Here is a 16,056-nt window from a genome sequence, read left to right as displayed (position 1 = left end):
ACTTGCTGAGATGTTTATCTGTCAACATCACAGCTAGCATTACCACATCCTCTCTTACTTCTTCTATTTTTAATTAGCCAATACTCTGGGTAACGTAACATTCAGTGCAAGCTATTGGCTGTCTTCTTTTCTGTCTCGCTCTTGTTGCAGTGTTTTCAGAAAGTACGTACATCACATGTTAATGGTTTGTATTAATGTGAATATTGCAGATACAAAACAACAGGCGTGTATACACGGGCGATCAGAAGGAGGAAGCAGCCAACTCTGTGGTTGGCCTGAAATCACCTCCTGTTACTTACAGAGCACATGCTCACATTCACGAACACACACACACACACACTGTAACACAACACTCACACAGTAGGCAAAACTTTGAAGTGGTTTCTGACACTAACAGACAGTTAATTTTCATAACAGTAACTTCCACAAAGTTTGCACTTGAACAGACACACACACACATTTATATACAGCATATGCGCGCATGCATCAAGGCAGAAACACTGGGAAGCGTTCTTTTTTTCAGAGCTTTTTCCATACTCATCTATGCAGTGCCACATTTGAAGAATTGCTTCCTGGAGAATAAAGTGATGTAGTGTAGAGGACGTCCACATTGTTGAATGCTCTGTTTCCACGCACGAGAGGACGCAGCAGCCAGCTCTTCTTAACCCAAAAGGTACAGAAGTCTCCTGGTAAATTTTCTGGTTTTGACTCAGTGTTCATTGCAGTGTTGTACTTTCTGTAATATTTGAACTTAAACTGTGAAGGCATCTTTAATATTAAATTAATAATCATTTTAGTTTTCTTTTTAGTTCTGTTTCCTGTTAAGCTGGTAACGTGTAACCAAAAGTTGAAGACGTGCACAGCCTATATTTATACTCTCATGATCTGAATTGTATGAACAAATATGAGACTGCTGTATTAGTAAAATGTTAGTGAGTCAAAAATAAGTTTAATCAGCCAGTTGTTACTGATATTTACTCATTCTCTGTCTTTATTTTTGTTGCTGTTGTTTTTAACAATTTCAAATGAGTTTTACTTACATGCCAGCATTTTTATCAGTTTAGCAGTGATAAAAATTTACACATAACCCTTTCCTGATCTATTACTCCATCAATATCTGATCTTTAACTAATTGCTCATTTATTTCCCTTTTCTCACTCTCTGTCTTGCATTTGATGTCTTCCCTTTCCTCTCTTTCTTTTTTTTATTAAAGAGAGAAAGGAATTAAAGACTTCCATGGAAACCCAAAGCCCACAGACTACGACTGTAAGCTCCATGATGACCCCAGGATCCTTGTTCACAACGTCAAAACCGCCGGATGATGTGAATACAAATACTGAGTACCACATGGTCCTCATGGCCATCTACTCTGTGGTCCTTCTCTGCGGTACCATCAGCCTGAGCCTGATGATATACATCATGAAGTCCAGCACTACATCCACCACCTCCATCGCTGTACTCAACCTCATCTTCTCCCACTTTGTCTTCCTTCTTACCGTGCCCTTCAGGATTCATTATTATGCCAAAGGTAATTGGATCTTCGGCGCCGAGTGGTGTAAAGTGGCCAGCGGCATGATCCATATCCACATGTACATGTCTTTTGTCTTCTATGTGATCATCCTCATCACACGCCTGATGATGTTCTACTGCAAAGGTGAGCAGGTGGCCTCCTTCCAGAGGATTCATGCACTCATTGTCAGTGCTGGGGTGTGGATAGTGGTGCTTGTCACGGTCCCTTGCATTATCCATTATTCCTATGGCAAAAATGCTACAAAAAATACTACAAAGAGTGAAAACTACACAAACAGTGGCACCTGTTTCCAGTTTGGTGAAAACATAGAGTCCGCTGCCAAGGTGTTCAACTACATCATAAGCATGGTGATCATAGTGGTGGCCACAGTGCTGACGGCCCTCCAGGCCAATGCCCTGAGGGTTTTATACAGAAAGCATAGACAAAGATGCACCTCACAGCAAGATTTTTGGGCTCAACTGAAGAGTCTATTCTTCGCACTCATCATGATGGTCTGCTTTGTTCCCTACCACCTGTTCCGGATGAAATATTTAGAAAACATCAGTCTGCAAAATGTCAATGAGGTGTTTCTGAGTCTGACCACTTTTAACTGTTTAGACATGCTCACCTTCTTGGGGAGAAGAACTTGCTATGCCTGCTTCCCAGGAAAGGATATTTGAGACTTGAGAATTTTACTTTACACTTTTTTAAGAAGAAGATTGCTTATTATATGCATGGCCATGGACAAAAAAACTACGCAAAACACATAAGAACACTGAAACAGGTTGCACTGAATTAAGAATTTTTTTTTTTAATTTTTTAAAAAAAAAATTGTAAAAATATTAAGAGGTCACACGTGGCAAAAAGGGAAAAGAAATTCGAAAGACTGAATAGTGTTGTTATTTCATCTTTGTTTGATGCATGTAAAAAGAAGGTCACAATCAGTTATCTATCCACACAAAAGCTATGTCCAAATGTCCTTTCTGTCGAATAGTAGTGTTGAATCAGCTGTGTAAATCTAACTGTTTGCTTAAACAGCCATGCCAAATCTTTTCACTCACCACAGAAAATCATCTGTCTTTTTCTGTTGTTGGATGGTGGTGCAAGAGAAATTGAAAGTTCACCCTCCACTAACTTTTTTTTAACTGAATGGTGGTGATAGTGGTGTTTGGGGTTTGACCCTATAAGAACAAAACCAAATAGACCCACTGTTGTGTAATTTCTTTTTTTTTATTGATTGTTCTGAAAATGTTATTATTATTATTTGCTTTGATGATTGATTTGATACTTGAACGTTCAGAGAGAGAAACATAACATGGACGGAGAGAGAAATATGGCATACAAGAAACATCTGAAGCCAGAAGTGAACTTCATGCACTATGTGTCTTAACCAGCGGGCTGGATTAAGGCTACTTAGTGTAGGGTGTCAAACTCTGTTTCTACTGATTGAAATACTGGAAGAATTTTACACGAGTAGAAACTGACTTCTCTTCTGACTCAAAATGAATGAACTTTTGCCATCTGCTGGTCTTTGTTTATACTACACAGACGCCAAGCTTGAAAGTTGTAATGTTAAATTAAGCAGTTGATCTTTAGGATCCCTCATTTCTCATCCAAAATGTGATTTAATGTGAAAGAAATGTGAGTGTAAATGAAAAATCAATATTCTATATTTACTGTCACTTAAAGGTGCAATATGTAGGGACTGGTCATCTGTCAAATTCATGGGACCTCATAGCATTGGTGTTGTTTATGCCACTAGCACTGGGCAATGGAACGACACTCTGCAGCTTCTCAGCTTCTGACTCCAGGAACGACAACGATATGGTGGCTACTGGCAGGGACAGAAGAGCTTTGATGTGGGATGAGCAGAGCTATGAGCTATATCGTCAGAATAATGCCTCCTGAGGTAAAAGGTGGTATTACAAGACAGGACGGGCTGGGGATAGCTGATTAGCATACTAACTTTAGTGGGTATCTCTGTGCCACAATACACAGACGTTCCTGACTTAACATCAAAACTGTTATTTCTTTAAATTATGTTGATAATCTTAGTTAAATTTTTAATGTTTTAAACATACATATTGCACCTTTAACCCCTGTGTACATAGCTGTAGTGTTCACCTCCACACCTGAGAAATAAATGTCTAAAATCGTTACTTTTTCACCATTATTTTGTGAAACATTACCTCAACCCTCTTGGATGTTACCTTCTGCCCTGGGAGGTGGTGTTAGAGGCCCTGGCTCTCACACACACATGCACACAAATACACACACCTGGTGATCCTTTTCCTTTTGGTTTTATGGCACTGGGTTACTGTTTAACATCCCCACCCTACTCTGAGTTTGTTTAGTAAATCGATCTAATGACAGGGCTATGGTGGCGCCATCCAATGTGTCGCTCCATGAATTATAGGCAGCTCAGCTCTCCAACCTTCCCTTTTAATGTTGTCGAACGCCTTTACCATTTTCCCTTTCTCAGAGTCTCTTTAGACTAATGTTGCACTGAGGGGCAAATAACTACCGGAGTACAGCGGTACACCTGGATAAATGCACATCCCAAACCGAAACAGAAACACAGGTAAGTCAAACGCGTGAGGTATATTGTCACTGAAATGTAAAATATCCACATTGGCCGTGAGAATTATAAGGTATATGGTTGCTTTTGTGGAGGAAGTGAAGATAGCAGTTTTTCTAGGAAGTTTGGTAACATGTTCTGCTAAATCACATGGGTTTTGCATTTAGGTGGTAATATGGCAGCAATCCCCGTTCACAGGCTCCGGTTGCTCCAGCTGTTATGTGTTCCGTAACCCAGAGCTAGTCTACTTTTGAAGACTTTTGTGCCAGAACTTCGGTTCCATTTTTTCCCCTCTATATTTATTGACATCTTCTTGCCTCTTTGTCCGCAGAGACTATTTTGCGAACACAGATAAGATACACTCACTTTGTCACGTATGCTGTGCAGTAAAGATCATGTGATAAACTGTACTATCTGTACAAGGATGTAATCTGTGACGGGAACAGTGCTTCAGAGCAACACATGCTAAACAGGAAGACTATAATAAAGTTGTGTTACCACTATACCATTACCACAGAAAGTACAAAAATAAATAAATAAATAAATTACGGTAAAATAATGTAGACCATGAGGCAGACCCAGTGACAGAATCTCTTGCACAATATAATTCAGCCTAACTGGACTTAAAAACAGCTCCTGCTTGTAAAGGTGGCAGAAGTGAAGTTCTGACAGATGAGTGGTTGACTGATTTTCGAGGCTGCAGTGTGTGTTGTTTTATCGGACTGCTTTAAATAGTGCAGGTGACTGGGTTCACACCATGCGTACTGTTTACAGCACGAAAAATAACAGGCTTTAATTGAGCTAGAGAACTCATTTATCGCATGAAATGTTTCCATTTTAAAGGGTCAATGTCATCAACCAAACTAGCCTCAAGACCTTTCATTTTTATTAGGCGGTGAAATTAGGATTGTGAGGCTCATTCAACATCCTGAGGGACCATGATTTTGGGGAAAATTTGCCAGGTCTGCATGTAACTGAGCAACTGTGTGTGATAGAAGAATCCAATATCACAGCAGCAGTTAACAACATTTATTTTGTCAAAATAAAACAGCTCCTCCAGTTTTAAGGGTGAGTATTCTACTGACCAGAGTATTTTTCTTTCTTTCTTTCTTTTTTTACTACTGTCTGAGTATCAGGAAGTTGTGGTTTACTAGAGTCAGTTGGCTGGCTGATCCTCATCTACAACTATTAAAACCCCTAAGCTAAATAGAAGCGACAGTATTATGGCACAGAGATAGCCTCTTGGCGCTGCATTTTATGGCTTTGAAGAGCTTTTGGTTGCTGGGTGAACACAAGGTTTCTGAATTACATCCTGCTTGGTGTTCAGCAGAGGAAGCCATAATGGCTGTCATTATTTTAAGTACTAGTTTCAATTTGGAATTTATGTGTTTTTATCATTTTTTGAAACTATATTCAAGTATCAAATTTAAAAATCAGTAAGATTCTACATTATGTTCATTCCAGTAGACTTGATGAAGTAGAAGGAGCTGAGAATCCCTAACGCGTGGATGTTGAAACAGTTAAAACAAACAGCTAATTAGCTTCAGTAATTGAATTGTCTCGAAGCAGATAAATCAATCAGGTAGATTTGTCAACTATTCAAAATGTATAATGAAAACAGATCAAAGCATCATTTGACTAACAAACACTTGAATTCCTACGCGTGTTGTCCTTGCGCTAACAGTGCTGGCTGAGGCTAAAAAGAACACTTTCAAGCTTTTAAGCAGTTTGGTTGTTTTTAACAAATAGTTATGGAGTTAAAATGACTTCCATTCTTCAGTGAATACTGGATTTTTTCTGATACTACACCTCTTCTACAAGCCGCAAAACACAATGATTCTGCTTTCATTGCATAAACCCATCTTAGAAAACCACTCACATGCAGTATTTATAGACACACTCTGCCACTTCTGTCTTCATACATTCAAGCCCAGATTTATACTTTGTAATCCTCGTTTAATGCAGTTCTGTATACTCATGCTTCAGTGCTCTGTGTGGGCAAGGAGTGAATCCTTCTTCACTTTCCACAAACCTGATGAGTCAGGAGGCCTGACCTCGCTGCCTGGTTAAAATGTAATCCCTCTCTCTCTCTCTCTCTCTCTCTCTCATCTCTCTCATCTCCTGTCATTCAGTCCTGCTTTATTACAGCTTTCCCCATTAACTAATTTATGTTATTACCTCGTGACTGGATGCTAATTGCTCTTTGGTTTCATGCCCATTAAGTAATCTGCGATAATGTACACTCTGATTTACTGTGCCTACAGTGACAGTGTTTTACCCCCATGCCTGCTCGTATACTGTGGGTGTTTTTCTGATTGGTCCTCTCATTACTGATGTAGGGTGAATCTCCCATAACACTGCCTCTTATCATTTACAGCCTTTTCTAGCACAATGCCCCAAACTGATTACCTTTAAGCCACACAATAAGATTTACTGCAATGAAATTCCTGATGTGAAATGGGTGGGTTGGGACATTTTAACTGGTTTATGGTAGTAAATTAGAGTGTGTTTACAGCATTCCTGCCTTGATAGAGCAGGCAACTCATAGACTCTTTCACTTGCATTTTTGATTTCCACTTTTGTGGTCCCTGCTTTTTTCACATGCTTTTCTTCAACATGCCTTGCTCAGAAAATTTGATCTGTTTTTACAATAAGCTAAGCGTGTTATGTGTGAGAATTATAAATTTGTGTTAATGTTACATGTTGCTCCTCAGGCAGTTTGAGTTTTATTTTCCCTACTTTTGCACAGCAGATTGGCTCATCATTCTTAAAGGAAAAGCACAAAGACAGTATGAGTGTGCCAACCTGTCAGAAAAATCTCATTCACATTCAGTGGAAGTGCAAATGTTGATCTTTAGTGACATGAAGTCACAAACAGTCAAACTGCAATACACTCAGATTCTAAAATTAAACCCACATCATGCTGTGTAAGAATGATGCACTTAAGTAACCAAAAATACAAGTACAAATACAAAAGACAGAATGTAATGATTGAGGTTAATATCATTTTCAGATGTTTAATGTACACGGCCACTTAAAGAGTAAAGTATCAGCAGAGGGTTGGACGTTATCAGTGTTTTCCACTTCACTTTGTGTCTTTATAGATTATATCTGCTGAGGTGGTGGTGCTTACTCCACTATTGATTAGATTAAGAAGACTGGGAAGGACACACACATGCGCACATACTCACACTCACGCAAAGACACACACACACACACACACACACACTCACAGACATGTATGCACATGTGCCTGTAGGAACAAACCCCCTTGTTGTGCATACAGATACATGTGCACAGAAGATCACCAACATGCACATAAAGAGCGGGCAGAGGGAGAGAAGGGAAATATCTCCTTCACCACTATCTATCCATCCTTGTGATAAGTGTGAGGTAGAAGGACAGATAAGTAATTTGCAATAAGGTGAGAAGTCTTGGCCAAAGCTCCTCCCCTCTCCCTTTTGCTGGCCCAATCAGGTGGGATTATAGATCTTTTATGCCCGGGATTTCCCTTGTCATGTCTGTAAGAATTAGATGAAGTAGAGACCAGCAGTTAGGAAAAAAAGACTTTGTAGGAGAAGAGAAGAAACTGTGAGAAAGACCGAGTCCAAACAGGAATGAAGTACCTTCCTGCTCCTCAGAGTAAATCTCTGTTAGATATGGAAGTAGCCAACTATTGCGAAGGCCTGGATCCCTCATACAGCACACTGGGCTTTGAGAATGCAGAGGTGCTCTATGGAGGAGGAGGTGAGTGTGTGTGTGTGTGTGTGTGTGTGTGTGTAACAAAGCTGCAGCCATGGAGTCAACACTGGGGTGATTGACTCCACAACCTGTGCATGCATGTCCTGGCTGAAGTCATTATTGTTGTGGCATTAAAATAAAAAGTGTCCTGACAACAGCTGATTGGAATTCATGCCTAACTTTAGGCAAAGCTACAAAATGGCTCAGAATATGTGGACTGTTTTCAGATGTATTAACAAAATGTATACGATATGGCTAACGTTCTGAGAGGAATTTAGTAAAATACTGTGAGATGTCAACGGTTCATAAAAAGTTATTATTTTCATAGCACTACAAGAACTACCACAACCATCAGTGACGTATCCTACATTACACATGTTTTATTTTCCACTTTTTAATATATTTAGTAATATAAGTAATGAAATAGAGAGACTGTGCAGAATTTGACACTAATTGCACCTACTCGCAGCCATCAAGCAACAGCTTCTGCTATGTGTGCTGCTATGACAGTGGTCGGGTAAAATAGATGCACACACAAACACACACACCATCTTTGTGTGCTTTGATATGAACTCACTCACACATTTCCCCCAGTAAACTGTTTACCTGTAAAATGGCTTAGTACAGACAAAGAAATGAGAGGGGACTTGGACTGTAACTGCTAAATCCAAAGTTGTTTGATTAACATGATGAATCTGTTCAGGGGGGCTCCTTATCTCACAACTGGATGAGGCATGTGATAGTTCTTAAGGCTAGAAATACACTGACAAAGTGAAGTGAGACCAGCTAAAGGCATATAGTTTCCACACAAAAACTGTTCTGTGTCTAATAGGGGCCTGTAGTGCATCTATCCAGCTGCATGTTAGCACTGATGAGGGCATAATTAATTCTTCTTGCCTGCTGCTCGTGCCTGTACGTGGAGCCACGCACCGTGGTTGTGAAGGAAAGGGCTGGTTGAGGTCGTAAAAGCATGAAATCATAATGTTAATAAAAGTGTTTAGGCAGGAATTGCAGGTATGCGTTATAAAGCCATTTTATTGAAGAGCAAGCACACATCTGAGTGATACCCTGATGTCACCTCAGCATGTGAACGGAAAATTAGTTGAACATTGACTCATCTCGTCTTGGCAAAGCTCGTCGAGACGCGTGTATGTGTTTTTGTGTGTGTGTGTTGGGGGATATGAGAATGCATGTGTGCCATGATCATGTTCGAGTTGGTAGGCTTTGACTGAGCGATGAATATGCTGACATTGATGGTGATTGTGGTTTTGATTATGTTAACGATGCTGCTGCTGCATCTGATGATGATCATGATGATTATGATAATGATGATAACAATGAGGAGATGACAGTAAACATAAAGACATCAACACTCATGATTTAATGCCTGCCGATAGAACCGACATTTATTCTTTTTCTGATTTATGTTCTGCAGATGCATGTGCTGTAATGTACAAATCAAACGGCGTGTAAATGACTTTGTCTGCAGTTGTCTGCAGTTCCATTATACACAAAACACATTTACTACATAGATGAAGTAGTGCAGTGGACAGCTAGCACTGTGGTCCCATCAAAAGTCCATGCTAAACTGTTTCCAGATGTGCACGTCATTGATTCTGTCTATGTATTTGTGCCCATACGAATGTATTTACCATACTGATGCATTAACTTGCGCACCAAAATTGTACCACTGTGTATGTGCATGTGTACTTACCTTTGTGAATGTTTTTGCGTGTTTCAGACAGCATGCCAACAGAGCCGAACCTGCCCGGTCCAGATGGGGTCAACAGTAACTGTGCCATCTGTGGAGACAAAGCCACAGGGAAGCACTATGGAGCCTCCAGCTGTGACGGCTGCAAAGGCTTCTTCAGACGCTCCATACGCAAGAGCCACGTCTACACCTGCAGGTACAGACAGCAAAAACATACTGAAGTTACAGCTAACACACTAAGCAAACTGAACTATGGATCACTGATTTTTCAGTCATGTTATGTGGCAGTTCACTGTATCAGTTCTGTACAGTTAATTATATCACTGTATGTTCATCGTGTGCAGGTTCAGCAGACAGTGCATCGTGGATAAAGATAAGAGGAACCAGTGTCGTTTCTGCAGGCTCAACAAATGTTTCAGGGCTGGCATGAAGAAAGAAGGTAGGGGAACCTTCCTGTGCCCCTCCCCCTCCAACAACTTGTACAACTTGACCATAAATTATTTCTTTTAAAGTTTACAAGTAGTCAACAGTGTCAGTAGTTTATTTTCCATCTTTTTCCAACTGAGACAAGTCGTACACTTAAAACTAGTGGCACCCCTGAAGGAAAGGCTGTCGTTAGTGAATCTGAAACCTGCTTCAAGATGGTTGAAACTGTGTGTGTGTGTGTGTGTGTTTATGGGGGGTATAACCTTGGCACAGAGTTTTACGACACCTAATCATGTGTTATTCAAACATATTGTTCTGGATTGTAACTGGTTAACGTTTGACTCCTCGTGCTGATGCCAGCCTGTATGACTATTTCCCTAAATATTAACTGCCCTCTTGTCTGCTGTCATTGTTTGCATTCCGGGTTTCTTTTTTTCCTTTAACTCATGACTAGCAACTTGAGCAAAATCCTAAAAAAGTCTTGAAAAACAGGATAGTGACTCGAGTACTAGTAGATTACATCTTCCTGTGTGAAATTAAGTTCAGTTTTTGAATAGGTAAACTGCATGAGGTGCTGACTCTTCTCGTTACTTTTTATTGCTCTTTCTGAATCCCAGCTTTTGCTGTCTGTTATATTTTAGCTGTGCAGAATGAGAGAGATCGTATCAGTTCCCGCAGAAATGTCTCTGACTCCCAAGACGTGCCACCTATCACTATTTTGGCACAAGCAGAATCGCTCTCCCAACAGGTGACATTGTTCTCTGTGAATTCCCTTTTTCTCATCCCTTATTTCCTTACAAATATGTGTTTGCATGTGAGCCTCATCAGTAAGCTTATCACATGCAAGACTAAACTGCAAACGCAGGAAAGGAACTCAACAAACTACGACTCAGGTAACCCTCATCTCTCCCTTTCGCTTTCCAGATCACTCCTCCAGTTGGAATAGTAGACATATCAGAGCAGAAGTCAGCCACGGTTGGAGATGTTTGTGATTCCATGAGACAACAGTTATTGGTGTTGGTGGAATGGGCCAAATATATCCCTGCCTTTGGAGAACTGCCACTGGATGACCAGGTAATGGGGATGTGATGCACGATGGGTTATCTGTGAATATGCTATTGTTTGCATATCATCATTTTCTCATGTTTGCTTTCAGAAGTTAAATTTTGCAAAGTTAAACTTTTCAGACTGATTTTAAAGTGCTGTCTTTGTTGGTTGTGTTTAGACTGTGTGGATGTGAGTGTGCTTGCTGCTCTGACAAAGAGCTTATTCTGTCAAAGCTCTCTCACTTCTGATCGGGGAAAGATCCCCTTTAATCAGCCACTCAGTGGTGAACATTTGGAACGATGATTACAGAAGGGATGTCACTTTAAATGAGAAGACAGTAACTGCTCAATGTAACACACGCCTCTTCAAGGACAGTATGGCCCCTGTGAGATGTATGTGAAGGCAAAAGGGGGACGTGTTGTTGCATTGTTTGTGGTCTTTGTTTAACTGTGTTTGTTTCCAGGTTAGCTTGCTCAGGGCCCATGCAGGTGAACACCTCTTGCTTGGGGTCGCCAAAAGGTCAATGCCATTCAAGGACTTCCTGCTTTTAGGTAAAAAAATAAAACAAACAAAAAAAAAAACCTCTGACCAATAGAATGACATTTTATTTATATGTGGTGCAATCAGGCAGTTTAGTGCTGAAGTGTGGGAGTGATCAAATGTTGTGTTAGCTGAGAATGATTAACTGAAGGTTTTTGTGTCTTTGTCATTTCAAAAGTGTCTCTTGTAAACGACATTACTCATTACTGGGGCATGTACCAACATCACACTGTAGGCAGATCTCTCAAACACACACACACACACACAGGCTTGACAAAACTTGAAAGTACGAACTATTCCCTTCACCCCTCACAAACACCCAAATACCTTTCACCTTTCAGTCTCCTTCACAGCCACTGACTGGCCCTCTGTGTGTGTGTGTAGGTAATGGCTGTGTGATCCACAGAAACAGTCCTGAACCAGAGATCTGTCGGGTAGCCAACCGAGTTCTGGACGAGCTGGTCCAGCCTTTCCAGGATATTCAAATAGACGAGAACGAGTATGCAGCACTCAAGGCAATTGTCTTCTTTGACCCAGGTAATAAAAAGGGCAGCTCGCCCCTCTTCCAGGTGATGAGTGCTTACCCTGTTGCTCCAGCCTGACCTTACTTGTGTATAAATTTCTGTTTGTTTGCTACATTAGTGAAAATGAAACTTGTTAGAAAATACAAAAAAAATAAAAAATAAAACTCACACAAAATATTTTTAATGACACCTTGTCCCATACCTGTTGTGGTTTCTGTCCAGATGGGGTAACATTTCCCCATTTCCAGTCTGTACATTGCTTTTTTTCATTGTCTCGTCGGTCTAGTGTGACCACAGTCCCAGTCCCCATCTTGTGTTACCTGTTCCCCCTTTTCTTTCCCCTTCATCAAGTCCCCTCACTTAGCCTTCATGCTCCAGTGTGATCATAATCAGTTCATTCATATCCTCAATCCCATGCCTGATCTTTCTGCTTTTTCTCCTCACCCTCCCGTCCTTCAATCCCGCCCTTTAATCCACACCCCACCTTCACACTTTCCCCCCCATTCTGCAGATGCGAAGTCTTTACGGAACCCATTGAAGATAAAGGCCATGCGTCTGCAGGTGGGTCGAGCGTTTGACTCTTGCAGCTTACTGCAGAGCAGCAGTTCAGTATATTCTTTATATATAACAGACCCTAAGAGCTGATTATCAAACAACCTTATTATGTATGTACATTACATTTTACTTACACATTTGTAAATAGCAAGGAAAAGGTCGCTTTATTTTACTGACTCGTGGGGATTCGGCCTGTTGTGTGTGCAGGTCCAGATGAGTCTGGAGGACTACATTAACGACCGTCAGTATGACTCTAGGGGTCGTTTTGGGGAGCTGTTACTCCTGCTACCCACCTTGCAGAGCATCACCTGGCAGATGATTGAACAACTCCAGTTCATTAAGCTCTGTGGCCTGGCCAAGATAGACAACCTGCTGCATGAGATGCTGCTGGGAGGTGAGACTGGGCCCGTGTCTGTGCTTTTAAACCTGCAGAAAGAAAAATACGGTGACCTTCAGCAAGACCCACAAATGTCCCAGTGGAACACCTGTACAAGTTTAAAGCAATGTAAAAAGTTTTCTTGAATATAAAGAATGGGTAAAAAGTTCTGAATTTTGCAGAAAGATTGTCCAACTTCACATATATATTAGGCCAAGCTAAAATAGACATCAGGCTCCGTGAGACACCGCTAGGCGCAAACATTTCTAAATATGTATAAATAAGGAAGTCTGTAGTTAAAGGTAGAATGCATCAAACATATTCTAAGCAGGGCCATGACAGACAACTCAAGCACAAGATGAGATGCGGGAAAAAAAGTAATAAGTCATCTCTAAAAATGTCTTCTATTTTTCACCATACATTCTTAAAAACAACTCCAGAATGTGACACCCTGACTGATAGGAGCGTGTACAGAAAGAGCTGCGTGAGTCAGCATCCTGTAGGAACGTGGAACCAACCTAACAAAAAACACTGCTATCCAAATATTGTTGAGATGATATTTTGTTTTGGAATATGAATGTGCAAATGATAAAACATACTGATGTCCACATACATAGAGTAGTTCAAAAATAAATAAACAAAAACACAAGCTAACCAACCCAATCAAGAAAATGAATTACATGATGTTGTTGAGTTATTTGTGTTTGTGACATGTTAGATTGTGAATCAAAGGAATCTAGACTCAATCATCATATAAAACATGAATATAATGCACATTAAAAGGCACAGGCTGTATAAAAAAACAGCATAAATTTGTTAAAATTCAACCCATTCATGTAATGAAAAGTTCCAGATCAGCATGTTAAGTACGCTACCTGTTGTTGTTTTTGGTCAAGTGAGCGCTGATTAGATAAATGCCACCATGCGTACAAAGAAATATGCATTTACGGGCATTTCATTAAGTGTGTGATCCCTTAAATTTCACCCGATTTCTGGATAAGCTGTTGGAAACCATCTGCTGTCACTTACTTCCTGTCCGTTGGTTACAACTCTGGCGTCTGTTGTTATGTGTTCAGGTCTTACGTCAGAGCCCACACACCCGCACCACCCAGCACACACCCAGCTGGCCCAGGACCCTTTGACTGGACACACTCTGGTCATCAGCACTGTGCCTGTCGCTCACACTCCACTGATAGGTGAGAGCCACGTACTCAACCACTGTGAGACACGCACACAAACACACAACCTGCACTCACTCAGACAGGCACACAGCCACACATAAATACACACAGCCACACAAACACACAAGAAATATCAACACTAAGTAGATGCACACTTTATGAAATGTCACAAAACTGTGTGCCAGATGTCTTTCCATTAGTTGAAACTAATAAATAGGCCTCCTGAATATGAAAGGAATCCATAAAAAACAACATTTATGAGAATTGATGAGTAGTGGCCATATTGTCTGCTTTCTTTCAAAAATAAAAAATGCATTTGGTGATATTACACCACCTAATGGCCACACAAGATTGATGAGAACCGCATCCATAAAGCAGCAGCTGTAGATGTAACATTTCCTGTGGGCCACTGTGGGTACAATTTCCAGACTCTATATATAGCCTCACCTTTTTTCCACACAAAACATTTTAATTTGCAAAAAGATAAAATACCTCTCTGTCGCCTGCTCTCTTTCTGCAGCCTCTCCAGACACTCCCATCCCATCGCCGCCTCAGGGTCCGACCCCTGAGAAGTACAAACACTTTCCCCAGCATCAGTGTCCTCCAGCCAGCCCCTCGTCTTCCACATAGACAGATCTCTTACTTCTCCCTGCACTCTGTCAAAGAAGCTGACATGGGATCAGTTTCCTTTCGTCTCTTCATCATCTCGGTCATGGTGTAAAAATTATGAAAGTGATGCCTATTCAGCGTCTGTGGGCAGACTTTACTTTGCTTGTTTCCCACTGTGACTTCTGGTGGGGTTTCAATAGAGCAAACATCTTTAAAGTTGCTATTTGCAGCACTTTCAGATGTCGATAAGTCACTCTGAACTAATAGTGAACTGAATAGTGAAATGAAAAAAAAAACAAAAGAAAACAAAAACAACATACTGCACATATTTGTGGTCACCTAAAACTAATTTACTGGTTTTCACACAGGATCTCAGTTCCCAACACTTTCATGTCAGCAAGGTACAAGCTCATAAACAGAAAATGATCATCATCATGGCAAATCAATACTAAACCTGTGCATTGTTTGAATTGTAAATTGTATTGACTAATGTCTTGCTTGATTTGACATGGATGTTCAAGTAAAACGATGAGGTTGATGAATGTGAGTGATGATAATGTTCAGATGTACAAAATATCATCTAATTATAAGTTTCACAGGCAAGAAAAATGGAGAAAAAAAAAACAAATTGTTGCTGGACATCAAAAAAATGATCTGTTTTGTATATACGATACAACCTATTAACTGGTCTAAGATGAGCTATTGTGTTTTAAAGAACTTCAGAAATGTTGCTGATGTTTTTCAGGATTTAGACTGTACACATCATGGAGTCTACAGAGGAAATCAATGTTTCAACACTTGGATTTGTAAAAAGAAAACAAGAGAGAGATTCAGTGGTTTGTATTTAATACCAGACATTAATACGTATAACTTACCTATTGACATGTAGATGTTTTTAATATAGATGTATTCAGCAGCTGCAACGCAATGTAATTGTTATGTTCATCTTAACCACAAGCTCCTTAACAGGAGTTCCACTGTTAATAATAATAATAATAACAATAATAACAATGACAACAGTTTTATAAACAGACCTCATGTAAAATGCTAAAAGGAATGTGGATAAATTGTAATATTTTAAAATCTTACTGTATATAGTCAAATGCATTATAGCAAATATTTGGATCACCAGTTTTAAACGGTGTTGCTTTTTTCAGTTTGTAGAATCGACTGTGTGTTTTTTATTTTGGTTGGTGTTGATAATGTGTATGCTTCTTAATTTTTACAGTGCATTGATTAAAGTGCAATTTTGATTTTT

At 40.1% G+C, this 16,056-nt stretch overlaps 3 protein-coding genes and 1 long non-coding RNA gene across 9 annotated transcripts in view; 2 read left to right on the top strand and 2 right to left on the bottom strand.

The window, feature by feature from the left end:
- Nucleotides 1–10,199, bottom strand: part of LOC124049498 — an 18,575-nt gene extending 8,376 nt beyond the window's left edge. For 3 of the 4 annotated variants that reach the window (XR_006841415.1, XR_006841417.1, XR_006841414.1), the window contains exon 1: nt 9,544–10,199. This is a non-coding gene — a long non-coding RNA (uncharacterized LOC124049498). Of the gene's footprint in view, nt 1–5,967; nt 7,026–9,543 lie in introns of those variants that run through there. The other variant, XR_006841416.1, reaches the window with a different exon arrangement.
- LOC124049497 (probable G-protein coupled receptor 141) lies at nt 340–2,729 on the top strand. The gene is made up of 2 exons (XM_046371209.1): nt 340–673; nt 1,214–2,729. The coding sequence occupies exon 2, from the start codon at nt 1,237–1,239 to the stop codon at nt 2,188–2,190; it is 954 nt and encodes a 317-aa protein (XP_046227165.1). The 5' UTR covers nt 340–673; nt 1,214–1,236; the 3' UTR covers nt 2,191–2,729.
- On the top strand, nt 3,869–16,056 carry hnf4g (hepatocyte nuclear factor 4, gamma). 2 transcript variants are annotated; one of them, XM_046371207.1, is made up of 11 exons: nt 3,869–4,091; nt 9,571–9,736; nt 9,885–9,979; nt 10,608–10,714; nt 10,891–11,040; nt 11,477–11,564; nt 11,938–12,090; nt 12,589–12,638; nt 12,840–13,026; nt 14,085–14,204; nt 14,710–16,056. In XM_046371207.1, exons 1-11 carry the CDS (start codon nt 4,061–4,063, stop codon nt 14,817–14,819), a joined length of 1,257 nt encoding a protein of 418 aa, XP_046227163.1. In that variant the 5' UTR covers nt 3,869–4,060; the 3' UTR covers nt 14,820–16,056. The 2 variants fall into 2 exon arrangements, with proteins under 2 accessions (XP_046227163.1, XP_046227164.1); XM_046371208.1 differs by lacking the exon at nt 3,869–4,091 and adding an exon at nt 7,643–7,835.
- The window catches only part of LOC124049492 (trichohyalin-like), a 140,353-nt gene continuing 138,422 nt past the window's right edge, over nt 14,126–16,056 (bottom strand). The window contains exons 29-30 of one of the 2 annotated variants that reach the window (XR_006841412.1): nt 14,682–14,857; nt 14,126–14,254 (exon numbers count right to left, since the gene is read on the bottom strand). The gene's annotated coding sequence lies outside the window, so the exon portion shown is untranslated. Of the gene's footprint in view, nt 14,264–14,681; nt 14,858–16,056 lie in introns of both variants that reach the window. The other variant, XR_006841413.1, reaches the window with a different exon arrangement.

Source organism: Scatophagus argus, chromosome 18, assembly GCF_020382885.2.
Source record: "Scatophagus argus isolate fScaArg1 chromosome 18, fScaArg1.pri, whole genome shotgun sequence".
In the NCBI taxonomy this organism is placed as follows: domain Eukaryota; kingdom Metazoa; phylum Chordata; class Actinopteri; family Scatophagidae; genus Scatophagus; species Scatophagus argus.
Note: the sequence above shows the minus strand (reverse complement) of the source record. Positions and strands in the feature narration are given on the sequence as shown.

Bases quoted from the DNA above. Each gene is read 5' to 3' on its own strand.
- LOC124049497 (XM_046371209.1), top strand. From the start codon at position 1,237: ATGGAAACCCAAAGCCCACAGACTACGACTGTAAGCTCCATGATGACC.
- hnf4g (XM_046371208.1), top strand. From the start codon at position 7,706: ATGAAGTACCTTCCTGCTCCTCAGAGTAAATCTCTGTTAGATATGGAA. The intron at 11,565-11,937 runs GTAAAAAAATAA...GTGTGTGTGTAG, and splicing joins CAAGGACTTCCTGCTTTTAG to GTAATGGCTGTGTGATCCAC. The intron at 12,639-12,839 runs GTGGGTCGAGCG...TTGTGTGTGCAG, and splicing joins TAAAGGCCATGCGTCTGCAG to GTCCAGATGAGTCTGGAGGA.